We start from the raw sequence: 26,823 nt of genomic DNA, 5'->3' as shown, positions 1-26,823 counted from the left end.
GATGAAACCAAGATTTAACTTTTTGGCCTCAATTCTAAGCGTCAAGTCTGGAGGAAACCAGGCACTGCTCACAAGCCCTATCTTCGGGCGTTTACGCCTCTGACCTCCCATTGACATTAATGGGAGGCAGAGAAAGTGTATTTTGCTGCATTTTATGCCCGCGGCACTCAATGGCCGCGGGTGAAAAACGCAGAGAAAATCGGAGTGCAGGCAGAGGAAAATCTGCCTCAAACTTCCAAACTGAATTTTGAGGCAGATTTTCCTCCTGCAAAAAAACTCAGTGTGAACCCAGTCTAATTTACAAATTTAATTCTGTTTTGCAAATATTCAAATTTAACCCCTTAGTGACCAAGCTTGTTTGGACCTTAACCCCTTAACGCACCATGACGTAACTGTACGTCATGGTGAGCAGTAAGTTCGCGCACCTTGACGTACAGTTACGTCATTGCTTTGACAGTTAACCGCCGCGCGGCGCTACACCGCAGCGGCGGTTAACTGTGCAGGGTGTCAGCCCTGCTCTCCCCGTTGCCGATCAGCGGCCTGTCGCCGCTGATATCGGCAGTTAACCCCTTAATTGCGGCGCTCGATTTTGAACGCCACAATTAAGGTCTTTAGTGCCGATCGGCAGCCCCCATGTGAAATCACGGGGGCTGGCGATGGTACCCATGGCAACCGGACGCCAGACAATGGCTTCCGGGTTGCCATGTACAGAAGCCTATGAGGACCACCCCGAGGGTGGTCGTCGTAGGCTTCCTGTCAGTGTGACTGTCACGTCACAATGACAGTTGAAATGCATTACACTACGTGTGTAGTGTAATGTATTCCAGCAGCGATCAGAGCTGCAAGTCTAAGTGTCCCCTAGTGGGACAAGTGAAAAAAGTAAAAAAAAGAATAAAAATGTTTTAAAAAAAGTGTAAAAATAAAAGTTAGAAGTGATATAAACAAGAACTGCTTTTTTTCCTATAATAAGTCTTTCATTATAGGAAAAAAAAAGTACACATATTTGGTATCACCGCGTTCGTAACGACCCCAACTATAAAACTATAATATTATTTTTCCCGCACAGTGAACGCCGCAAAAAAAATAAACGAAAAACAATGCCAGAATCACTATTTTTTGGTCACCACCCCTCACAAAATATGTAATAAAAAGTGATCAAAAAGTCGCATGTACGCCAAAATTGTACCGATACAAACTACAACCCGTCCTGCAAAAAACAAGCCCTTACACAGCTTTTTTGACTGAAAAATAAAAAAGTTATGGCTCTCAGAATACGGTGACACAGAAAATACATTATTTTCTAAATAAGTTATTTTATTGCGCAAACGCTGCAAAACATAAAAAAACGTATATACAAATGGTATCGCCGTAATCGTACCGACCCGCAGAATAAAGTATAATAGTCATTTATAGCCCAGGGTAAACGCTGTCAAAAATAAATAAAAATCATTGTCAGAATTGATGGTTTTTGGTCACCTTGCTTGCCGAAAAATTGAATAAAAAGTGATCAACAAAATCGCATGTACCCCAAAATGGTACCAATGAAAATTACAGATTTTCCCGCAACAAATAAGCCCTCACACTGCTCCGGTGGTGAAAAAATAAAAAAAGTTCCGGCTCCCAGATTATGGCGATGCAAAATGTGCAGAGTGTTCCAAAAGTGGATAAGATCGGGCACCATTTATCAGTGTGACACCGGCCACATATCTGTGGATTATTATTTATTTACCCCATTATTATACCCTCTTATTATGCCCCTGATGTACTCTGCCCAGCCTACATGTGCCCCAACATTATAAACTGAAATACCAGCAAAACGCCAGAGCTACTACCAAGCAAAATATGCGCTCCAAAAGCCAAATGGCGTCCCTCCCTTCTGAGCCCTACAGCGTGCCCAAACAGCCGTTTATGTCCACCGATATGGCATCGTACCAAAAAATGGTACCAATAAAAACGACAACTCGTCCCGCAAAAAATAAGCCCCCACACCGCTCTATTGACAGAAAAATAAAAAAGTAGTGGCTCTTGGAAAGCGGAGAGGAAAAACGAAAAAGCAAAACATGAATCAGTTCGTAAAGGGTTAATTACTTTCTAATGAAAAAACATTTATGACCACATGTGGGGTATTGCCGTACTCGGGAGAAATTGCTTTACAAACGTTGGGGTGCATTTTCTCGTTTATCCTTTGTGAAATTGAAAAAATTCAACATTTTAGTGGAAATAATGTTGATATTAATTTTCACGGCCTAATTCTAATAAATTCTGCAAAAGACGTGTGGGGCCTAAATGCTCACTATACCCCTAGATAGATTCCTTAAGTGGTGTAGTTTCCCAAATGGGGTTACTTTTGGGGGGCTTCCACTGTTTCAGTCTCTCAGGGGCAAATTCGACATGACACCCAAAAACATTCCAGCTAAATTTGAGCTCCAAAAGCCAAATAGCGCTCCTTCCCTTCTAAGCCCCGGTGTGGGTCCAAACAGTAGTTTATTACCACATATGGGGTATTTACGTAATCAGGAGAAATTGTTTTACAAATGTTGGGGCGCTTTTTCTCCTTTATTCCTTGTAAAAATTAAAAATGGCTACCTTTTTTCAGAAAAAAAGTAGATTTTCATCTTCACATACTAATTCAAATAAATTTAGCAAAAAAACTGTGGGTTCAAAATGCTAACTATACCCATAGATAAATTCCTTGAGGGGTATAGTTTCCAAAATGGGGTCACTTTTGGGGTGTTTCCACTGTTTTGGCAGCACAAGGCCTCCTCACACCTGACATGGTACCTAAAATATATTCTAATAAAATAGAGGCCCAAAATCCACTAGGTGCTCCTTTGCTTCTGAGGCCGGTGTTTCAGTCCATAACCGCGCTAGGGCCACATGTGGGGTATTTCTAAAAACTGCAGAATCTGGGCAATAAATCTTGAGTTGCATTTCTTGGGTAAAACCTTCTGTGGTACAGAAAAAATTTATTACAAATGAATTTTTGAAGAAAAAAAATGAAATTTGTAAATTTCACCTCTACTTTGCTTTAATTCCTGTGAAACGCCTAAAGGGCTAAAATACTTTGTGAATGCTGTTTTGAATACTTTGATGGGTGCAGTTTTCAAAATGGGGTGATTTATGGTGACTTTTTAATATATAAGGCCCTCAAAGCCATTTCAGAACTGAACTGGTCCCTGAAAAAATAGCCTTTTGAAATTTTCTTGAAAATATGAGAAATTGCTGCTAAAGTTCTAAGCCTTGTAACGTAGTAGAAAAATAAAAGAATGTTCAAAAAACGACGCAAACATAAAGTAGACATATGGGAAATATAAACTAGTATGTATTTTGTGTGGTATTACTATCTGTTTTACAAGTAAATACATTAAAATTTAGAAAAATGCTAATTTTTGCTAATTTTCTCTAAATTTTGGCGTTTCTTACAAATAAATATTGAATTTAATGACAAAATTTTTTCAGTATCATAAAGTACAACATATCACGAGAAAACAATCCCAGAATCGCTTGGATAGGTAAAAGCATTCTGGAGTTATTACCACATAAAGTGACACATGTCAGATTGGCAAAAATGGGGCTGGTCCTGAAGGCCAAAACAGGCTTAGTCACTAAGGGGTTAATGACCAAGCCAAATTTGTCAAATCTGGTATGTGTGACTTTATCAGAGAATAACTCTGTGAAAGTTTTGAATATCCAAGTAATTCTGACATTGTTTTTTCGTCACATGTTGTACTTTATTTTAGTGGTAAAAGTAGACTGATACGATTTGCGGAAATAACTTAAAAAATAGAAAAATTGAAGAAATTTTGTAAAAATTATCATTTTTCCCTATTTTTAACTGCAATATGTCACATATGTACACACATACTGTACAATTTTTTTAATTAAATATATATTTCCATCTCTTTACTCTATTTTGGCAGCACTTTTGAAAAAAAAAAATAATTTTTGAGCAATTTAGAGGACTTACAAGTTAAGTAATAATTTTATAAATTTTGTAGTACATTTTGTTTTCCTGCACCAAGCCAGGTTTTCAGAGGCTCATAGGAGTCAGAATGGTGGAAACCCCCACAAGTGACCCCATTTTGAAAACTAGACCCCTTAAGGTATTTATTAAGGGGTGTTGTAAGTATTTTGACCCCACAGTTTTTTTGTAAGAATTCATGCAAAGCAGGCATAAAAAAATATAATTTAACTTTTTTCATAAAAGTATCACTTTGAAGACCGATTTCTTTGTAAAGCGACCATGAGAATGAAGAAACACACCCAAAAATCTATCACCCTGTTTCTCCTGTTTTCAAAAATGCCCCCATTGTGACCCTAATGTGTTGCCTGGACACACAGCAGGGCCCGAAAGAAAGGGAGCACCCGGTGGCTTTCAGGACTCCTATTTTGCTTGAAATTGTTTTAGGCCCCACTGTACATTTGGAGAGGTTTTGAACTACCAGAACGATAGAAACTCCCCATAAACGACCCCATTTAGAAAACTAGACCCCTTAAGGTATTTATCTAGGGGTGTAGTGAGTATTTTGACCCCACAGTTTTTTGCTAAATTTAATGCATAGCTGGTGAAATAAAATAAAAAAAACACTTTTTATATAAAAGTATCACTTTGAAGACCAATTTCTTTGTAAAGCGAACATGAAAATGAAGAAACACACCCCAAAATCTATCACCCTGTTTCTCCTGTTTTCAAAAATACTCTCATTGTTGCCATAATCTGCTTATTAGACCTGTGGCTGGGCCAAAAAGAGAGGGAGCACCCTTTGGCTTTCAGGGCACAATTGAATAAATTCTAGGCCCCATATCATGCATTTAGAGGCATTGAGCTGCCTGAACAAAAAAAAACCACGCAGAAATGACCCCATTTTAAAAACTAAACCCCTAAAGGTATTCATCTAGTGGTGTAGTGGGCATGCGGACCAAAAATTTTTTAAATGAGGAAATAATGGGTATCATTTCAGACACTATGGGTATATAATGTTTTCTTCAAGCTTTTATTACGTTTCCACATGAAATAGAGGAGACGTGGTAGAAGGTTATTTTGTTAGAAATACGCCACATTAATAAATTTGTGCGGCACAGAATAGAAGTGAAGCCGTGTATTCATAACGGATACATGTCGCTATAGACGTATTTGCCTGTACTTATGACTATGTCTTGCTGAAGAAGCAGTTGGTGCCATTATGATGTCATTGTGGACAGAATTCTGTCCTAATATAAAATCAGTCAGAGAGGAAAAAATAAACTGTACTGGAGTGACGGGCAATATCTTCAAACAAATGGAGGAAAATGTATCCAACTATGTTGCAAACTCGAGTCTGTTCACTAGATAGAAGAACACCTGCAGGGCTGTCATGACAAGGATTTTTTTTTTCAGTGACTGGTTGTACAACGTCTCTTTAGCTCCATCAATCCTTATGAGGGACGAATGTGCCAAGTGACGCGGTACACCATAACAGGCCCCTGCCCGGCAAGGTAGAAACCGCTATGTGCACAAAACAACCAATCACCTACAGAATATATAAAAGGACAGTGTCCAAAACCATCTATAGGAACAGTAAAGGATCACTAATCCCCAAAATGATGTCAGTATTTCCAGAAGAACCGTAACAAAGCCCATGGTGTATTGATAAGGAACAGCTCGATTATTAGAGATCCTCCAAATAAAAAAAAAAGATCATGCCCGTATCACGGTACAGAATTAGGAATGTAACAGCTGTATGTGGCAGGACATAGTCATAAGAACAGTCAAAATAAAAAAATTGTGGATGTGGGATTTTGTACTGGACAATTAATTCCAGCACTTGATCACCCACAAATAAATAAAAAAAATCATAAGGGGTAAAATTAGTTTCACGGTCTGAAAAAAATGTGCTCTACAACCTCTCCCACAAGAAATAATCCCTACTTGGAAAGCCCACGAACTAAAAAGAAAATATAAAGAAATTGACTCCCTAAAAAGGCCCCCAACCCATTATTTTTTTTTGTGTTAAATTCTAGTAATTTGCAACCGTGTGAAAGGTTTCGAAACAGGGATAGTTACAAAGGGCTGGTTTTGATGGACACATGGGGCAATAAAAGCGGGTATCCCTCCTCCTGCCATGCCTGCTACATACCCGACACCTTTTTTGGGGATATTTTTGGGTCTCAGTGGAGGGAATAGGGTGTAAAAAGTGGCGCTCTGAAAGCCTGCGCACATCCTCAGATTCGCAGGATTGTGCCGGTATAGTGGACTCAAAAAGGAGATGCTCAATGACCTTCTCCTGAAATTGAAGGAAAGTGAGCGTTCCTTGGGCTTTTTTGAAAATAACAAAACTGTTATAGGTAGCAACCTGGATGAGGTAGATTGCTACCTTTTTGTACCAGGCCTTATTTTTGCGCTTCACCAGGTAAGGCTGAAGCACCTGGTCGGAAAGGTCTACACCCCCCATAAATTTGTTGTAGTCTGTTACACAGACAGGTTTCTGCTTTGCAGTGGTAGCCCCCCTCTCCGTAATTGCCACAGTGGTGTCCGTGTGTACGGTGGACAGCATGTAGACATCCTTCTTGTCGGCCCACTTCACTGCAAGCAATTCCTGACTTGCAAGGGCCATGGATGTTCCCTTTCCCAAACGCCTGGACACCAACTGTTGTGGGAGTCCCACTCTGTTCTTCCGTACTGTCCCACAGGCCCCTGTATTTGCAGCATGGAGGGCTTTATAAAGGGCAACGCTGGTATAAAAATTGTCTGTATAGACGTGGTACCCCTTGTGCAGAAATGGCTCCATTAGGTTCCACACAATTTTGCCAGAGGTGCCAATAGTTTCTGGGCAGCCTGGGGTATAAATTTGGCAGTCCCTGCCTTCATAGATTTTGAAACCGCAGGTGTAACCCGTTGTGCTCTCGCAAACTTTGTACAATTTCACCCCATATCTGGCTCGTTTGGAAGGGATGAATTGACGAAAGGAAAGACGCCCTTTGAAGCTCATGAGCGATTCATCTACTGACAAATTTTTGTCGGGTGTACAACTTTAAAAATAAATCATTTAGAAGGGTGATTAATGGCCTTAATTTATTAAGCCGATCATAAGCTGGGTCACTTCTTGGGGGGACTTGGGAATTATCAGTAAAATGCATGAATCGCATTAGGGCCTCATAGCGGTTTCTGGACATCACTGCTGCAAATACAGGGGTAGCGTGGACAGCACTACAAGTCCAGTAGGACCGGACAGAGGGTTTTTTAACCAAACCCATATTGAGGGTAATGCCTAAAATTTTTTTTATTTCTGGGACACTTGTGGGGCTCCACATTCTGGAGTACATAGATGCAGGCTTTTGTAGAACAAACTGCCTAGCATACAGATTAGTCTGCTGGACTATCAAGTCTAGGACCGTATCACATATAAATAAATTAAAAAAATTATAGGGGGTAAAATTTTGGACGTCGACACTAATTCCTGGGGTCGCTTCAAATTGGGGTACTTGGGGGGAAAATGATAGTGCAGGATCCCACATCACGGGAGGGACTGCAACACTCGGCCCTGCACTTGACACCTCTACAGCGACTGACGTATCCACCACCATAGGACTATGGGGTTCAGCGGTGGAATTAGAATCGTCACTGTCACTGTCTGGAACCAATTCTGAAGCGGTGTCTGTTTCGCTTTCAGAAGTGTCGGAACATAGCAAGGCGTAGGCTTGCTCCGCGCTGTACATACGCTGAGACATATTTAGAGATGTGTATGTATGTATATATATATATATATATATATACATATATATATATATATATGCCCTATAAGTCCTAACCCTAAAGTAAACCTAAAATCCTAAAAACGACACAAATTATATATATTTTTTTTTTATATATATTTTTTTTTTTACTAGCCCTAACCCTAAAGTAACGCTAAACTAGCACTAACGGTAAACTAGCACTAACGCTAAACTAGCGCTGACGCTAATCTAGCGCTGACGCTAATATAGATTTGATATATTATATATATATATATATGTATATATTAGAACGATGATTTTTTATCACTTTCTTTCTTCACAGCACAGGACTTGGACTGATTTCTCTCTCCTCTCAGAACAACTACAATGGGAAGAGAGAGAAACACAGCCCATGTCCTGGCTGTGTTTTGAAAATAACTGTCAGTGATCTCTGTGATAGGTTTTATCACAGAGATCACCTGATCAGGGACCAGTCACAACGGTCCCTGATTGTTGCTGTGCCAGATGACGACACAGGTAAGTTATGCAAAGCGCACTCAGGCGCCATTTTGGGGGGGGGGGGAATCGGACCGGGGGGGGGGGGAGATCGGACCGGGGGGGGGGGATCGGACATGAAGGGGAATCGGACGGGGGGGGGGCGCACTATTTACCCGTTCTCTCTCCTCTCTAAGGAGTTATTCCATGAGAGGAGAGAGAAATGGCGATTATCCGCCGGTTTAGCGTGAACGCCGTGAAATAGCGATTCACGGCGATCACGTGACCAGAGACCACTCGTTATGGTCTCTGGTCGTTGCCCCGAACTCTCAGCTACCTCCGGTAGCTGAGAGAACGGAGCCCCGATCTTTAATTTCGGCGCTACTTTAGGCTAATGCGATCACGTTAAAAGGCGTCGCATTAGCCTAAAGCCCATTAGTGAGGAACGTAAAAAGGCGTACTGTTGGTCACTAAGGGGTTAATCCATTTTGTTTCTGCAAGGGCTTGTCCACACGTAACCAAATTGCTGCAGAAAATTTCTGCAGCAATTCCGTTGAAAGTAGCAGACGTTCCGCTGTGGAAATAACGTACCATTTCCTGCGTTTTTTACTGCATAAAATGGTGCGTTTTTCTCAATGTTGGGTGATGGTGATCTCTTCTCAGAAAACGCAGCATTTCAGTCCACTTTTCACAGCAGGAATGGACATGCTGTGGTACGAAAAATATGCACCGCAGGTCAATTTCTAGCCTGAATTTTTACGCATCGTGTGGATGAGATCTGCTAAATCTCACCCACTTTGCTGCTACTGTATTCTGCTTTGTATTTTCTGTCTGCAATCCCGGACAGAAAATACGCAGCAATTCCGCTACGTGCGGACAAACCCTGATACAGCAGGTGTTAACAAAGAAACACAACTCAATATTTATTACCCTGATTCCGCACGATTTATAACTATCCCATATGTGGCCCTAGTCTGCTACTTAACTTAAAACACAGGTCTCAGAAACAAGGAGCACCTTGTGGGTTTTGGGCCTCCTCTTTCTTTAGATATTTTCTAGGCATCTCTAAAGGTTTGCAGAGGCCTAGAGGTGCCAAAATATAAGAAACGACCTCATTTTGGAAACTACACCTCTCAATGAATTTATCTAGGGGTGTAGTGAGCGTTTTGCCCCCACGGGTGTTTGATAGAATTGCACCGTGAAAATGAAAAATAAAAGTTTCATTTACAGAAGGACTTCATGAGATAAAGCACCTCAAAAATTGTTAGGTAATTTCTCCTGAGCAAGGATGTACCCAATATGTGGTAATAAACTTCTGTTTGGGCTCAAAAGAGAAGTACCATTTGGCTTTTGAAGCACAGATTTTGCTGAATGGGTTTTCTGATGCCATGTCACAGACCACTAAAGTGGAAGCCCCCCAAAAGTGACCCCATTAATGTAACTGCACCCTCAAGGAATTCACCTAGAGGTGTAGTTCGCTTTTTGGCCCCACAGGTGTTTTGCAGAAATTAGTGAAAATTAAAATTTTTCCATAGATGTGCCATTTTAGTGCCCAATATGTTGTATCCAGCTTGTGCCACTGTGAAAAGAGAACTCTAATTATTATGTCCGGTTTTCGGTTTTTAGAAACACCCTACATGTGGCCCCTACCTTTTGCCTGGACAATTACGACAGGTCACAGGAGTGAAAGAGAGCACTATGCTCATTTGGTTATTTACACAACATTGGCCTGCAAATACTGGGGCTCTGAACTCAAATAGTAAAACCATCCCTCAAGATGTGATCCCATTTTGAAAACTACACCCCTCCAGAGTGAAAAAATTACATTTTCCATAGAGCTGTCATTTTAGTGGCATGTATGTTGTACCATTGGTGACACACATAAATAGCTAAGAAAGTTCTCCAAATTATGGCAATACCCCATATGTGGTCAGAAACGGCTATTTTGACTCACTGCTAGGCTCGAAGGACCACCATTTGGCTTTTGGAGCGCAGATTTTGCTTGGTACTAGTTTTATTTGGTCTTTTACTGGTATTTCAGTATAGCATGTGGGGGCATATGTAAGCTGGGCGGAGTACATCAGGGCATATGTAAGCTGGGCGGAGTACATCAGGGCATATGTAAGCTGGGCGGAGTACATCAGGGTATATGTAAGCTGGGCGGAGTACATCAGGGTATATGTAAGCTGGGCGGAGTACATCAGGGTATATGTAAGCTGGGCGGAGTACATCAGGGCATATGTAAGTTGGGCGGAGTACATCAGGGCATATGTAAGCTGGGCGGAGTACATCAGGGTATATGTAAGCTGGGCGGAGTACATCAGGGTATATGTAAGCTGGGCGGAGTACATCAGGGTATATGTAAGCTGGGCGGAGTACATCAGGGTATATGTAAGCTGGGCGGAGTACATCAGGGTATATGTAAGCTGGGCGGAGTACATCAGGGTATATGTAAGCTGGGCGGAGTACATCAGGGTATATGTAAGCTGGGCGGAGTACATCAGGGTATATGTAAGATGGGCGGAGTACATCAGGGTATATGTAAGCTGGGCGGAGTACATCAGGGTATATGTAATCTGGGCGGAGTACATCAGGGTATATGTAATCTGGGCGGAGTACATCAGGGTATATGTAATCTGTGCGGAGTACATCAGGGTATATGTAATCTGGGCGGAGTACATCAGGGTATATGTAATCTGGGCGGAGTACATCAGGGTATATGCAAGCTGGGCGGAGTACATCAGGGTATATGCAAGCTGGGCGGAGTACATCAGGGTATATGCAAGCTGGGCGGAGTACATCAGGGTATATGCAAGCTGGGCGGAGTACATCAGGGTATATGCAAGCTGGGCGGAGTACATCAGGGTATATGCAAGCTGGGCGGAGTACATCAGGGTATATGCAAGCTGGGCGGAGTACATCAGGGTATATGCAAGCTGGGCGGAGTACATCAGGGTATATGCAAGCTGGGCGGAGTACATTAGGGTATATGCAAGCTGGGCGGAGTACATCAGGGTATATGCAAGCTGGGCGGAGTACATCAGGGTATATGCAAGCTGGGCGGAGTACATCAGGGTATATGCAAGCTGGGCGGAGTACATCAGGGTATATGCAAGCTGGGCGGAGTACATCAGGGTATATGCAAGCTGGGCGGAGTACATCAGGGTATATGCAAGCTGGGCGGAGTACATCAGGGTATATGCAAGCTGGGCGGAGTACATCAGGGTATATGCAAGCTGGGCGGAGTACATCAGGGTATATGCAAGCTGGGCGGAGTACATCAGGGTATATGCAAGCTGGGCGGAGTACATCAGGGTATATGCAAGCTGGGCGGAGTGCATCAGGGTATATGTAAGCTGGGCGGAGTGCATCAGGGTATATGTAAGCTGGGCGGAGTGCATCAGGCTATATGTAAGCTGGGCGGAGTGCATCAGGCTATATGTAAGCTGGGCGGAGTGCATCAGGGTATATGTAAGCTGGGCGGAGTGCATCAGGCTATATGTAAGCTGGGCGGAGTGCATCAGGCTATATGTAAGCTGGGCGGAGTGCATCAGGCTATATGTAAGCTGGGCGGAGTGCATCAGGGTATATGTAAGCTGGGCGGAGTGCATCAGGGTATATGTAAGCTGGGCGGAGTGCATCAGGGTATATGTAAGCTGGGCGGTGTGGTGATTATAATAAGAGGATAGTAAAATTAATAATCCATGAATGTGGGGTACGCTTTGAAGCACTCTTTTATGCATAGGCCAGGTTTTCCGGGGCAGGTGTCGCACTAATAAATGTTATCCATTTTGATCCCCCCTCTTGGAGCAGATTCTGCACTTTTTTTTTTTTGAGTCCTTCTCTTCTTTACAATTTGGGGAACTTCGCTGGGAAAGTCTGGTACAATACGAGCGACCTCGCTTTCAGCAGGGATGATGACAGTAGATGTGCTTGATGCCTCTCCTTTCTCGTTCCCAAATATTAGGGCCTTAATAACCAATTCTTGAAAGTGAAGAAATGTTCCCATCTTGCCTGAACATAGTACGTAAGCGAACCTAATCATCTATGCGGTCCACGTGTGGTGGGGTCTAGTAAATTTATTTTCTGTGAGAAACTGCTGGGCATGTGGGCCATCATTTTTATCATCATGTTCCAAGAGTCATAAACCAGTTGAATTTTCCCCAAAAAAAATTGGGGTTTTGTTGGCCGGACAGTTTGTATTGGCATCATTTTGGTGTGTGTATATCTATCTTTTATTATTTTTTTCGGGATAGAAAAAACACAACTCTGAAATATTTTTTGGGTTTCGTTTTTATAGGACGTGTTAACTTTATTCTGCAGGTTAGTACGATTATGGCGATACCAAAGTTTTTTTTTTTAGTTTTGTTTTTATGTTTTACTGCTTCTACACGTTTACTTTTAAGAAAAATAAATAAATAAAAATATATAACCTTTTTTATTTTTTCATCAGTAGAACTGTGTCGGACTTTTTTTTCTTTGCGTGACATCCTGTAGGTTTTATTGGTACCATTTTAGGGTACATGCTACTTTTTGTGGGGGTTTTTTACGGCCTTCACTGCTGTATAAATGATATGTTAACTTTTATTCAATGGCTGATTTATGGCAATAACCAATTTAATATAGTTTTATGTTATACTACTATAAGTCATTCTGGCAGTTTGGCGGTGATGCCAGTTATGTATGTTTTTTTTTTTTCTTTTTTCAATTATAAAGGACTAAAGGGGATTATTGTTTTTATAGCTTGAAACCTTATTGGTTTTATTTATTTGAAAAAAATATGTAATTTTTATTAATTGAAAAAAAAAAAAATTTGATACATTTTCGCTCCACTAGGGGACTTTGAAGGCATGATATTCTGATTGTAGGTATAATACACTGCTACTTATGTAGTGTAGTGTGCTGTAACTGTCGTTTTGATTGTAGGTATAATACACTGCTACTTATGTAGTGTAGTGTGCTGTAACTGTCGTTTTTCAACGGAGGCACAGCCTATTAGGACCAAATAGGCTTCCGTACTTGGCAGACAAGAAGGCCATTGTTAGGCTTCATGGTTACCATAGCAACAATCGGCACTCCACGAACACTGATTGCTTGTGGGGGGATTGATAAGGTACAGAGGGAGCTCCTCCCTCTATCAACCATTTAGATTCCATTGACACTATTGACCACGGCATCTAATGGGTCAAACAGCCGTGATCGGCGACAGCCCAAAATCCGTCTCTTGCCGTGGTAGCTCGACTGTGCGCGTCCTGGGGCGGGTTACTCACATGATTTGCAATGTGAAATATGCCACCTGAAAAAAATCGCAGGTCGTAAAACGCACACATTTAGGCCTCATGCACACGACCGTAAAAAATCTCCGGAATTGCGGCAAGTAATACGGTCCGCAATTACAGACCGATTCAGTTCTATTGGCCGTGGACACTTTTCCGTATCGCTACGGACAGGTGTCCGTGCCGTAAAAGATAGAACATGTCTTGTCGGGCGGCTGTCCACGGCCGTCGTCAACCGGCCGTGCCAGGCCTTACAAAATGTCATGCTCTTGCTAGTTAAAAAGCCATACAATCTCAGATCGCAAAAGAAGTTCCTGTATAGATGGCGTCATTTGTATAAGGGCCTGTTCACGTCAGCGTTAGGTGCTGTCAGACCTTTCCGTCAAGGGAGCCCATGTCGTCGTTCTGTAAGGTTTTCAGGGTTTTTTTTTTTAGCAGAAAGAATAGCGCAGTCGACTGCACTATTGATTCCGCCAAAACAGAAACCTTACGTAATAGGGACTATGCGCAACGGAAGCACATAGCGTAAATACTGCACTTTTTCCGATATCACAGTAGCAGCAAATTAGATGAGATTTGAACAAACCTCGTTCACACGCTGCGTAAATAATGAGCGGGAAAAAAAGCTCCGAAATTTCCAATCACAGGCTGCAGCAGGCAGTCACATGGGATGAAATGTCATCCTAGGAAGCCAGCCTGCAGGACGTCAGAGGGTAAGTTTGTGGTTTTTTTTTGTTTTTTTTTTTAATGTGCAGTTTTCCGCAGAGGACATCCTGGATGAAAGACTGCGCCACAATTTGGTGAGGTTTTTCAGCCGGAATTCACTGCGACGATCAGTGTGAATACGCTGTATGCTTTTAATTAGCATATCTGCCCTGTGTGAACATACCCAAGAGGGGCTAGTGGTCTGGTTTGGAGATTTCCAAATTATGTAAAAGGAAGCTCAGTCTTCATGTATAACCGGCCTTCATAACACTTGAGCATTCTTCACCATACTTTTCGTTAGAGACATAACCATTTCCGAAGTTTGGAGTTTTCAAGATCTGTAGGAAAAGTAATGACTATATTTTTCAAAACTTAACACTTAAAAAGAAAAATAGATTTCAAACTCCTGTACCCATTTATATGTCAAAAGTTCAAAATAAGGGAAATGTGTGGTAAAATGAGATGAATTGGCACTTTTACCTCCTTGTATTGTACATGTAAACTTGATCTGTTATTTCAGAGATTAACTTTATAGACTTCCGTACTCAGTGTATGAAAATTCTTCTAAACCGTTTTCACAAGCTTGATCTTTACAGGGTCACTAGAAGAGAGCAGCTAATCCCCTTTTGTAAAGTAATATGAGAGGAGCGAATTTGAAATGCAAAATATCACCTGCAGAACACACTGAGCTGTAAAGGCTTTCCATCCTTTGCACCCTGCTCTAACACTTGATGTATAGGGTTGAAGTCGGGTAAAAAGCCAATAGAGATGTAATAGGAGAGACCTAATACCATTCTTAATACCTGATTTACTATCCTGCGGTCTTATGGAGAGAACTATGTTATACTGAGCTTCTTATGTCCAAGTTTGACTTCACCTTAATGAGAGGTTTGTTTGTAATCACAGTTGGAGAAGTTGGTTAATCCATAAAGAATGTGTACTCCTATTTAGTTTGAGGTTATTTCTTAATTCATACCTGGGATAAAATTCCAGGTATTATGTAATTTTAGTATACTAACATGTTTCATGAAATACTGGTCCATGTCCGATTTAATAGGAATGTTAAAGCCTAATAACTTTACTTCATTACCTGCATACACCTTTTAGTGCAGCTGAGATCCTGAGAAGACTGCACAAGGACCATGCAGATTTGGAAAGGATACTTTCTTACTCCTGCACTTTTTTAATCATTCCTATTATGTAAGCTTTGTTAGGCTTTGTTCACACTGCTGTCAGAGGCAGTCCTGGCAGATATGAAGGAAAGAATAGTGCTGCATGCAGCTCTATTTTTCACATCAAAGTGACGGACATCGCACCGTAAACCGACAGACCTCATTGTAAGTTAAATGAGGTCCGTCAGGCGCTAGTGCTAAGTTGTATGGCAGATCCGGCAGTGCATAGTGGCTTTTGTTATGAAGTGTGAAGGTATCCTTCTGCTCTGTCAGGACATCAGGAGGGAAGGCATACCTCCGACAGAAGGCACTGACGTATCCCACTTTATAGGCATAGAGTGGGATACGTCACCCGAACTCTCCAGGCACAGCGCTAGTTTAAGCGTTGATCCATATATGGACAGTGATGTCACAGGCTTTCAACTATGGAGTCCCCCGTCTGAGCATCGCAAACTCTCTGGCGGGGACTCCTTTGCCCATATATGGACAGTGACGTTAGGGGCTTTGAGATTCTGGAATCCCCAGCCAGAGCATCGGCTACGCTCTAGCCGGGGACCCCACTCCTAGAGGGACCCCCTGACGTCACTGTCAATATATATGGACAGTGATGTCATGGGCTTTCAAAGTCCTCAGCCAGAGTATCGGAAGTGCTCTGGCTGGGGACTGCAGGACTGTAGAAGCCTCTGACGTCACTGTCCATATATGGACAGTAACACCAGGGGCTTCTCCAATCCCGAAGTCCTTGGCCAGAACGCTACCTGATGCTCTTCCCGGGGTTTACAGCCCTGAGAGAGCTCTTCAAGGTATACGTTTTATGTGCAGATTATTCGGAAAGTCTTCAGACCCTTTTACTTTTTGTTATGTTGAGGACTTTTGCTAAAAGAAAAAAGTTTTTCCACATCTTTCTGCACTCAATAGCCCATAATGAGCAAAAACCACTCCATGAGGAGGGAAAGTGCTTGTAGAGCTCAGACACGATTGTGTGGAGGCACAGATCTGGAGAAGGGTACAAAAAATTGTTTTACTGAAAGTTTCCAAGAGCATAGTCCCCTCCATGATTATTAAATGGAAGAAGTTTAGAACAACCAGGACTACTCTTAGAGCTGGCTGCCCCATCAAACGAATTGGGAAGAAGGGCCTTGGTAAGAGGTAACCACGACCCCAATGGTCACTCTGGCTGAGCTCCAATGATCCTGTGTGCAGATGGGAGAAACTTCCAGAAGGTCAACCGTCACTGCAGCACTCCACCAATCTGGGTTTTATGGCAGAGTGGCCAGAATGCAGCCTCTCCTCAGTAAAAGATAGATGAAAGACTGCCTGGAGATTGCCAAAAAGTACCTAAAGGACTCTCCGACTATGAGAAACAAAAATCTGTGGTCTGATGAAACCAAGATTTAACTTTTTGGCATCAATTTTAAGCATCATATCTGGAGGAAACCAGGCACTGCTCATCACCTGCCCAACACCATTCCTACATTGAAGCATGGTGGTGGCAGCATCATGCTGTGGGGGTGTTTTTCAGCAGCTGGGACAGGGAGACTAGACTGGTCAGGGTTGAGGGAAAGATTAATCGGGTAAAGTACAGAGATATTCTTGATGAAAACCTGATCCAGAATGCTTCGGGCCAGAAGGTTCACCTTCCAACAAGACCGTGACCCTAAGCACACAGCCAAGACATCACAGGAGTGGCTTAGGGTCAACTCTTTGAATGTCCTTGAGTGGCCCAGTCAGAGCCCTGACTTGAACCCAATCGAACATCTCTGAAGAGACCTGAAAATGGATGTCCACCGATGGTCCCCATCCAACCTGACAGAGCTTGAGAAGAATAGCAGGAAATCTTAGGGCTGGGGGATTATAACCTAAATCAAAATCACGATTAATTGAACATGTAACCACGATTACGATTAATGAAGTATTATTTAGGTCACACCCCTTTTTGCTACGCCGCTGAATTAATATTTATCCCCTGAGCCTGCTGAATACTACTGTATAAAATCTACCCCCTGACAGTGCCCCCACACCGCGTAGTGCCCCCCATAACTGCCCTCCACACCGCATAAAGTCCCCCATAACTGCCCTCCACACCGCATAAAGTCCCCCATAACTGCCCTCCACACCGCATAAAGTCCCCCACAACTGCCCTCCACACCGCATAACGTCCCCCACAACTGCCCTCCACACCGCATAACGTCCCCCACAACTGCCCTCCACACCGCCTGATAAAAATAACATGCATACCTTACCCAGTTCCAATGGCAAGTGGAGGAGATCCCTCTGGCGTGTATGGCTCGGTGCAGACAGGCGTGATGACGTCACTGCCTCGCGTAGTGAATAGTAGAGCAGGGTACGGGCTCCTGCTCTACTGTTGGATTCAACTGTATCTGCGTACTGCAGATGCAGATACAGTTTAAACCGAGAGAAAAAATGGTGTATTGAACCAGCGATATGACTATCACGGGGTTAAATCCCCTAAAGGGACTAATGAAAATTGTAAAAAAAAGAATACCCTTTTCCAATTTTTTTTTTTTTTTTTTTTTACCCCTAAAGAAATGTTAACATTTTTTTTAAACATAACTGGTATCGCAGCGTCTGTGAACATCCAAACTATTACAATATAACGTTATTTAATCTCGGTGAATGCCGTAAATTTATATTTTTTTGGACACTTTAGCTCCCCCAAAGAAGTGGAATAAAAAGTGATCAAGAAGTCACATGTACCACAAAATACCAATAAAAACTACAGCTTGTCCCACAACAAATAAGCCCTCACATCGCTCAATCGACAGAAAAGTAAAAAAAATTCTGACACTCGGAATGTGGCAACAAACAGTACTTCTTTTTTTTTTTTTTTTTATATATATATATATACATAAGTGGTAAAACTATAATATAAAAAAATATAAATTTGGTATCGCCGCAATCGTATCAACCCATAGAGTAAAGAGAACATGCAGTTTCTACAACACAATGAACGCCGTAAAAACAAAACCCCTTAAAAAAACACAAAAATGCTATTTTTTGCCCATCTCCTCCCACAAATATATATTTTTTTCAGTTTCCCAGTACATTATACTGTACGTTTAAATGGTGCCATGAAAAACTACAACTTGTCCTGCGAAAAACAATCACTCATACTGTACGCTGACGAAAAAATAAAATTATGGCTTTTGGAAGGCAGGGAGAATAAAAATAAAATTGGCCGTGTCATTAAGGGTTTAATGGGTTGCGTCAGCTCTTCGTTGGGGTGTTTAGGGTTTTACCGGAAACAATAGCGCAGTATGTTCCGGTAATCCCTTCCGGATCTAGATGGAGGCCCCTAACAGAGCCTGGAACAGATGTGAATGAGTCCTTATCTATGTACTGAGCTGGGGACACGAGGTACGTTTTAGTAGATATGGAGTTAAAAATTATACAAACAAAATCACCGTGTTTATAAAACATCGGGCTGGCATGTGTTGCATGTTCTTTTCTTCTTGGCTACCAGTTTTCAGTTTTGAAGTGTGGTTTAATTTCTTATTGACGTGCGCCAATGTTTTCTACGCTAAAAACACAAAACCTGTGACCGCTTAACCCAGGTCAGACCAGGATATCTGCCGGATTACACGCACAAACAGTCTGAAGAACTAATATGAAGTCCAAAATATTGCTGCTATATCGGTTTACTGTAATCTACATCCAAAAATAGGTATAGTTGTTTTTTTCATGCGATGCATTAAAGAGGTTGTCCCAGAATCGACAATTATCACCTGTCTGCTAGCCTAATAACGAACCCGTCCTAAGGGTATGGCTGCTATAGGGATTTCCTGGAACCTCATGGTCTATGATGGTACACAATTACTCTGCGGTTTTGACGCACGCAAATATGCGTGGCAAAACCGCACGTTACATAGTTACATAGTTAGTACGGCTGAAAAAAGACACATGTCCATCAAGTTCAACCAAGGGAAGGGAAAAGGGAAGGAAAAATTTCTACACATAGGAGCTAATATTTTTTTGTTCTAGGAAATTATCTAACCCTTTTTTAAAGCCATCTACTGTCCCTGCTGTGACCAGCTCCTGCGGTAGGCTATTCCATAAATTCACAGTTCTCACTGTAAAGAAGCCTTGTCGCCTCTGCAGCTTGAACCTTTTTTTTCTCCAGACGGAGGGAGTGCCCCCTTGTTTTTTGAGGGGGTTTTACAAGGAACAGGATTTCACCATATTTTTTGTATGTGCCATTAATATATTTATATAAGTTAATCATGTCCCCCCTTAGTCGTCTTTTTTCAAGGCTAAATAGGTTTAATTCTTTCAATCTTTCCTCATAACTTAAATTCTCCATGCCCCTTATTAGCTTCGTTGCTCTTCTTTGTATTTTTTCCAACTCCAGGGCATCCTTTCTATGAACTGGAGCCCAGAACTGAACTGCATATTCTAGATGAGGCCTCACTAATGCTTTGTAAAGTGGCATTATTACATCCCTGTCCCGCGAGTCCATGCCTCTTTTAATACACGACAATATCCTGCTGGCCTTTGAAGCAGCTGATTGACACTGCATGCTGTTATTGAGTTTATGATTTACAAGTACACCCAGATCCTTCTCAACAAGTGAATCCGCCAGTGTAGCGCCCCCTAGGACATATGATGCATGCAGGTTGTTGGTACCAAGATGCATAACTTTACATTTATCTACATTAAACTTCATTTGCCAAGTGGACGCCCAAACACTTAGTTTGTTTAAATCTGCCTGTAATTCATGAACATCTTCCATAGTCTGAACTATATTACATAGCTTGGTGTCATCTGCAAAAATAGAAATAGTGCTATTAATCCCTTCCTCTATATCATTAATAAATAAGTTGAATAATAGTGGTCCCAGCACTGAACCCTGGGGTACACCACTTATAACCGGGGACCATTCAGAGAAGGAATCATTGACCACAACCCTCTGGATACGGTCCTTGAGCCAATTCTCAATCCAAACATAATACGCATCATGTGCATTGACCCTTAACATGCCCTCAGAAATGGGTCAGAGCACTAGATGAATGTAGTAAGAAGTATGTATGTCTACTTAATCATGCCACCAAAGCGGTACTATTGGGAGAAATCCGAGAGCGACCATTTACAATCACACAAATGACTATATGTACGAGCGACCAATTCTCCCTTAATTTATCATTTGACTTTTTCAATTTCTGCTTTTACACTTGGAGATTATTGATACACATTTTGTCTTTCATATAGCCTTTATTGTATGTGACTTTATCCTCATGTTTGTTTCCCAAGGCTTTCTTGATATTGGTTATTAAGACGATTGCTTTAAAGTGACATGTAATATTTTTTGTTTTATAGACTAATCTGCCAATTTTTAAATTGAAAGAATCTTCCGTCCGCAGAAGATATAGTGATTTTGAGTGGTTAAGGAGTGAACTTGAAAGAGAAAGTAAGGTAAGAGATTAAGCAGACCTGCAATAAAATGCATATAAAGTAGACTAAAGGGGTTATCCTACCAAAACAACTTATCACCTATCCACAGGATAGGTGATAAGTGTCTGATCGCTTTGGGTCCTACTGCTGGAACCCCCACAAATCCAGAGAACGTTGTCCCGAATTCCCTGTATGAATGGAGCGGCAGGTCATGCATGCTCGCTGCCGCTCCATTCATACTCTATGGGACTACCAGGGATAGCGGAGTATAGCGCTCGGCTGTCTCCGGCAGAGAATAACATTTATTTGCTGAAATTAGAATATCCCTTTAAAGCATAATACTGACTGTTTAGATTCCATGTACTAGATGCATAAAAGGGCTACCCTTCAAAAAAATAAAAAATTCAGCCCGTGATATAAAGAGGAAATCTAAAACACTACCGCATATATATAATCATATTTATAGTTAATTTTATAAATTATCTTTTAAACTTGGGGTGACACGGCGCCGTTTTTATGGTTTTCTATCCAATTGGCCATGTAGATAACAGATATTAGTGACACCAATCTGAAACCGCTTGCTAAGACCTGCAGGACCTTCAGTAGCTTCTTAACAAATCATCTTTACCGTTGCTTTCCTTATTTTTCCTCTGGGTTGTGTTTTAGGTTGTGGTGCCCCCTCTACCTGGCAAGGCTCTTTTTCGACAGCTTCCATTCAGAGGAGATGAAGGAATCTTTGATGACTCTTTCATAGAGGAAAGAAAGCTAGGGCTGGAGCAATTTATAAACAAGTAAGCGTGATCCTCGGCATCTCAAGTGCCAGGAAATGATTCTGTCATGTATAAAACAGACTGGATTACAGAGGGGCACCGTTTAATCTCTGCAGTGAAAGAGTTAAACCAAATCCTCCTTATTGCTGACCTTCTATTTGTTGTGTATAGTTAATGTATGCAGATTGCCTGTGAAATTGATGGCGCTGAAACAAATAGTTCCGTGCTTTACCATAGCTCTCCCTGGTTTCAACGTATGCCCTATTGCTGGAACAATGCCGCCGACAAAGCCTGGGTAATCATTTGCATTGATTGCAAATTGTAGTATTATCTTTGTAAAATGTGCCCAGTGTATTTAATCCTATTATTCTTTCCATCCCTGCAGGTTTCATGTGAAACACCTTAATATTTTCATATAATACGGTGTTAAACATGGATCTGGAGTAGAATTGCACTTGAAATATTACGAGTCATTGGCAATTCTTATTGAAGGGATATTGGCATTGAAATGGCATAACTTTTTATGATCGCTGGCGTATGCCTTGCCACTGACACCTTTTCTCCTCTGAACTTCCAGAGTTGCCGGCCACCCCTTGGCACAGAACGAACGTTGCCTTCATATCTTTTTACAAGATGAAATTATAGACCGGAACTACACACCATCCAAAATAAGACATGCTTGACAAGTGGAAGCGAGTAAAATCCTATGACTGTAAAACGTTATTTTATGATATCGTTGGCATGTTACAATCTGCTGTAATAAATGTAACATACTAACCTCTATATTACTTTACAATGTTACTTTTAATTTGAGCTCTGGAATCCGGTTCAATTACCACTAAAGTATATGATCACACACAATGAACCTCAAGGTGCACAGGATTCCCTGATGCCAACTGTAACGTCCTCTTATTATGGAGTGCTGTAAACCAAATTTTAACATGTCCATGTTTCACAACATGCGTTTATCGCACTACAGTAAAGTATCCGATTCAGATTGCGACCAGAGGCTCATGTTCATAAAGGGTTACTTGATTCGGCATTTGTATTGTAAAACAAGTCCATCGTGGAAAGACCAGCGTTCACTGAGTTGTATTCAGTTGGGTTCAGGTCTTCCCGGTTCTGCGGGCTGTGAAGCTTTGCCTGACATGAGCCTCTCGCAGGGAATGTCCTTGTTCTAGTCGGTCGTCTCGCGTCAGGAATCTCGCAGCATGTTTGGCAGTCATTTCTTCCGTCCTTTGTCTGTGGGTAATGTCTTATTGTTTTGTCACTTCTCCCCTAGTGTTTATTGTTCATGTTTATCGTGATCTGTTTTGTCATTTGCAAAGTCATCATACAATTTCTGCCTTTTTGAGCTGAGGACTTGGATGAAATAATGTTTATGTTGAGGACCAAGATCACTTTTCAGTAATCACTGATTTGATTGTAATGATCGCTCACTATAGTTGCCTTTTTTTTTCTTCCTTTTTTAGCATAAGAGCTGCTTTCACCTTGGCATTGATTCTACTTGTGGTATTACTGTTTTTTTTGTTTTTTTTTCCACTGGAAAATAATCTAGCAGCCACTTTTCTCTTTACACATCATTTATCATATATATGTAGGAATAATTAGGTTGGCAGCTAACTAGCACTAACAAAGACTCTCACTAGAATGTTTCTGCTACATAGTATCACGTGCCACTTGCTATTGTATTCTGTATATCTTAATGTGTAATCTTTACACGCTGATATTCTTCAAAGCTTGCAAAAGACTTTATAATAAATGTTACAAAGAAATTACTTTATACAAGCATTAAACATCTTTATAGGACTTGTCTAAATTTTTTGAAATAAAAAATATGGATATAACATTTTTATTTACAATGTTTTTGAGTACTTTATTGTTTACTGTATCTAGACTAGAAGCTTGCATACATTTTATTTTTTTTCTTCTTTAGGGTTGGTGCAGTTACTTGCCATCTGAAGATCACTATTTAGTGCCTGGCTCTATTATTTATGTCGGCGTGCTGCATTGACTGGGTGATCTAGTTACTTAAACATCCCTGGAACTGCAAGGCTACATATATTTTTTAGTGTTTGAGTGGACCGCATATCAAACTGAAACTCATGTATTACATTGATTTACTTTCATGTGTTTGATTCCACAAAGCCATCTGTGCAGAACCAATTAACACTGCAGACATGTGCAGAACCAACCAATTTCTCTGGCTGACATTTCAGTCAGTCCACTGCACCCCTAGCTTTTATACCTCCAGTTCTAATCCATTTACGACCATGCACTGCATATGTACGTCATGAAGGTAGGGATCTCTGTGAGTTACAGCACAGCAGGCGTAGTCTCGCGAGATTACGTTGTAAACTGTCATTGACAGCGAGATCTCGCTGTGCTGTAAATCACACAGACGCTACAGAAGTGGTCAGGAGAATGAATACACATGACGTCCTGGCTGGAGGTAATGTATATTCATTGTCAGGACACTGCAGTAACGTTATAGTGTGTTTATGTGACTGCAAATAGCGATATAGCTATATCGCTATGTGCTGTGTAAATGAATGGAGAGAAGTGTATGATGCTGATTGGTCAGCGTCATACACTCCTCTGTACAATGCCCACTTGGTCATATAGTAAAACACGCCCAGTTGTCCATTGAGAAACTCATTAGCATAAAGCTAATATAGGTCATAACTCCGTAAAAAAAATGTTTTTCTAAATAAAAAAAACACTGCTGTAATCTACATTACAGCGCCGATCACATCATGTACGAGATAGGCCACTTCTAATGTGGTGACAGAGCCTCTTTAAACAATAATATCTTTGCAACCACTTTGAATACCACAACTTTTTTTTCCTTTCTTTTTTTACAAGCTTTGAGGCTTTCATTTTCTAGATTAGTAATTCCATATTTTTAATTTTATTGGGCAGACGACTCACAAAAAAATCTTTTTATTTATTTATATATATATATATATATATATATATATATATATATATATAATATTTTTGTCCCAGCTACCTGATCGTGTCAGTGCGCCCACTGTAGATGGCGCCCCTGACATCTCTATCCATATATGGACAGTGACATCAGGGGCTCCATCTAGGAGCAAAGTCCCTGGCTGGATAGTTTCTAACGCTCTGGATGGGGATTCTGCTCCTAGGGAGAGCACCTGATGTCACTGTCCATATATGGAGAGACGTCAGGGGCTCCGTCTAGGAGTGGAATCTCCTGCCAGAGCGATCTGACTGGGGATTCCGCTCCTAGTGGCAGCTTAAGTGACGCTATGTACAGGGGATGGAGAGATGTTGGGGGCTCCCTCTAGGAGGGTAATCCCTGGCCAGAGCACTCCTGGAGGGAGCTTAGCTGACACTATCTAACTATCTACAGGTGCGGGGGCTCTCAAAGCCCCGGCAGATGTGAGTGCAGCGCTGGTTACAATGACGCAGCACTGCACTCATTAAACCCTATTCCAGGCTGCCAACAACTTTATATATGTGACAACTATACGGGGCATCGGCACGGCAGTTGTGAAGGGGTTAAATGAGGAATTAGATGTTGCAGTACTTACAATAAGCTTTATCTTTGCAATGTGGTTTATTAGCAGAGTTTTCCTCCTTTTTTCAGTTGAATGCAGACACTCATGCTGCACGCCCTAGCAACTCACAGTAAAGTTCCAGCAGTAGACAGCTCTGTGCACCCGTCTCCTAGGCATTTGTAGCCAGCAGAAAGTCTCCCCTGCGATGCTCCTGTTGATTACAATAGGAGCAGCAAGTTGATTTGCAGTTGTCGCGGCAAATAAAATTTTATCTGACCACGTTTATTGAACAGGTATAATCTTTTTATTTATATATATATATATATTTTTAGTAAGCTCACATTCTGTATGAGTCAACAGGGTACATGTATTTACTTTTTGCAGAGTATTTAATATTTTGTCCCGTTTGCTGTTCCTAGCCATCTACTTTTGTTTATGTAACCCATCGAATCTATTGTGCGTTATGTGACTCTCCAGTTCTTCACCCTCCATAGGAATAACATACAACTTTCATACTCCAGTAGCCAATATACATTACACAGTTACCTGCTGTGTAACAACATCGCATACAGCAGCCTCCTATCTGCAACACTACATTGTATCCTGGAGCAGAGAAAATTGGGTTTGGATCCAGCACAGACGATTCAATAAAATGGAAGGGATATTTCCAAGTTTAATGGGCCAGTATAATTGGCAAGTTAAAATCAGGAATAAAGAGCACAGCGTGACATCCTGATAGTGTAAGGAAAAAAAAATGGTAGTGGTAGATAGGAAGCCTACGCGTTTCAGACGCTGCGAGCGTCCTTAATCATGGCTGAAGCTAGCTGACTAAGATGGATGGCTGCCATATATACTCTAGTACACGAGTGTTTATCGTTAGCGCTAATTAGTCTGTTTGTGGTCTCTCCGTTACACTTTCAGTATGTGTCCATAATTAACAGATATGGTTGCATTGTCTATAGTATGCATTGAAAGAAAATCAAATATGGTACGGGCGCATTAGGTGTTTGTATATTTGTGCATTGATTTGGAAATGTTTTATTATGTGGTAGTCATGTTCATTGACTGTTATATTAAGACACATCCGGTTCGATGTGTCATTCTTTGTTGTGCTTGCGTTCCATAGGGTATGGTAACGATGAGCCGCAAAACCGGAAGTGACTGTCCCGGCGCTGGGGACCGAAAAGGAATAATACAGACCGATCGTAAGTATAAGACCTGTTTATCTATTGCGAACTATATATGTAGAATAAACTATATTAGATTTGTGCCCAAACAATTAATCTACTTTAATTTAGCTTAATTGTATGATTACGAAGGATCGAGTACCCTATCTGTTCTGAGTGGCATTCTTTTAGGTGTCATATTTGTATATTTAAGAAGAAGGGGTCAGAATCGTTGCTCGCAAGGCTCCAAGCCACTAATAGCGCATACACGAGAAAGTTCCAAATGTACATCCTTGAGGTGTTAACCTTCCTCATGACTCATAATTATTTTCTATTCAATGGTGTATTCTACTTACAACTCAAGGGGGTCTCCATGGGAGCCAAATTCTCCCCCTCTATAGCCAACTTAGTTATGGCTCCATCTCTCGGTAGCTCACTCTCTCCTTCATTATTTTCATCCAATAACTCCAAATCCACATGGCTAGAAAATAAGGGTTTCTTTAAATGCGGGCAACACCCATGCAAAACGTGTACATATGCGTATCCAAGCAAAAACTTTTCCGATACTGACAACACATTGACATTCGTGGTACAAAACTACATTAATT

General features: G+C 41.4%; 1 protein-coding gene across 1 annotated transcript in view; it reads left to right on the top strand.

Moving 5' to 3' along the window:
* The window catches only part of SNX3 (sorting nexin 3), a 42,120-nt gene extending 18,746 nt beyond the window's left edge, over positions 1–23,374 (top strand). Inside the window, exons 2-4 of the mRNA XM_075864216.1 lie at positions 20,675–20,770; positions 21,416–21,540; positions 22,097–23,374. Coding sequence (XP_075720331.1) covers positions 20,675–20,770; positions 21,416–21,540; positions 22,097–22,202 — 327 coding nt within the window. The 3' untranslated portion in view covers positions 22,203–23,374. The remainder of the gene's footprint in view (positions 1–20,674; positions 20,771–21,415; positions 21,541–22,096) is intronic.
* Positions 23,375–26,823: the final 3,449 nt, after the last annotated feature.

Source organism: Rhinoderma darwinii, chromosome 4 (genome assembly GCF_050947455.1).
Source record: "Rhinoderma darwinii isolate aRhiDar2 chromosome 4, aRhiDar2.hap1, whole genome shotgun sequence".
In the NCBI taxonomy this organism is placed as follows: Eukaryota; Metazoa; Chordata; class Amphibia; order Anura; family Rhinodermatidae; genus Rhinoderma; species Rhinoderma darwinii.
This window is presented reverse-complemented; position numbering and strand designations above follow the sequence as displayed.